General features: G+C 72.0%; 1 protein-coding gene across 1 annotated transcript in view; it reads left to right on the top strand.

Annotated features, from left to right (window-relative positions):
• Positions 1-328, top strand: part of SETD1B (SET domain containing 1B) — a 21,619-nt gene that overhangs the window by 13,851 nt on the left and 7,440 nt on the right. The window contains 1 exon segment of the mRNA XM_010841425.1: positions 5-324. Coding sequence (XP_010839727.1) covers positions 5-324 — 320 coding nt within the window.

Here is a 328-nt window from a genome sequence, read left to right as displayed (position 1 = left end):
TGGGGCCCCTTGCCGACGGCGGGCAGTGGCGGCCTGGCCCTGAGCTCCCCGCAGCTGCCCGGTAGCCCCTTCTCCTACCCATCCCCATCCCCCAGCTTGAGCAGCGGGGGCCTCCCAAGGACACCTGGCCGGGACTTCAGCTTCACACCCACCTTCCCCGAGCCTGGGGGCCCCCTACTTCTGCCTGTCTGCCCCCTCCCAGCTGGCCGGCGTGACGATCGGTCTGGCCCCCTGGCCTCCCCGGTGCTCCTGGAGACAGGCTTGCCGCTTCCTTTGCCCTTGCCCTTGCCCCTGCCCCTGGCGTTGCCCGTACCTGTCCTGCGGGCCC

Source organism: Bison bison, unplaced genomic scaffold (genome assembly GCF_000754665.1).
Source record: "Bison bison bison isolate TAMUID 2011002044 unplaced genomic scaffold, Bison_UMD1.0 scf7180017864160, whole genome shotgun sequence".
NCBI lineage: Eukaryota > Metazoa > Chordata > Mammalia > Artiodactyla > Bovidae > Bison > Bison bison.
This window is presented reverse-complemented; position numbering and strand designations above follow the sequence as displayed.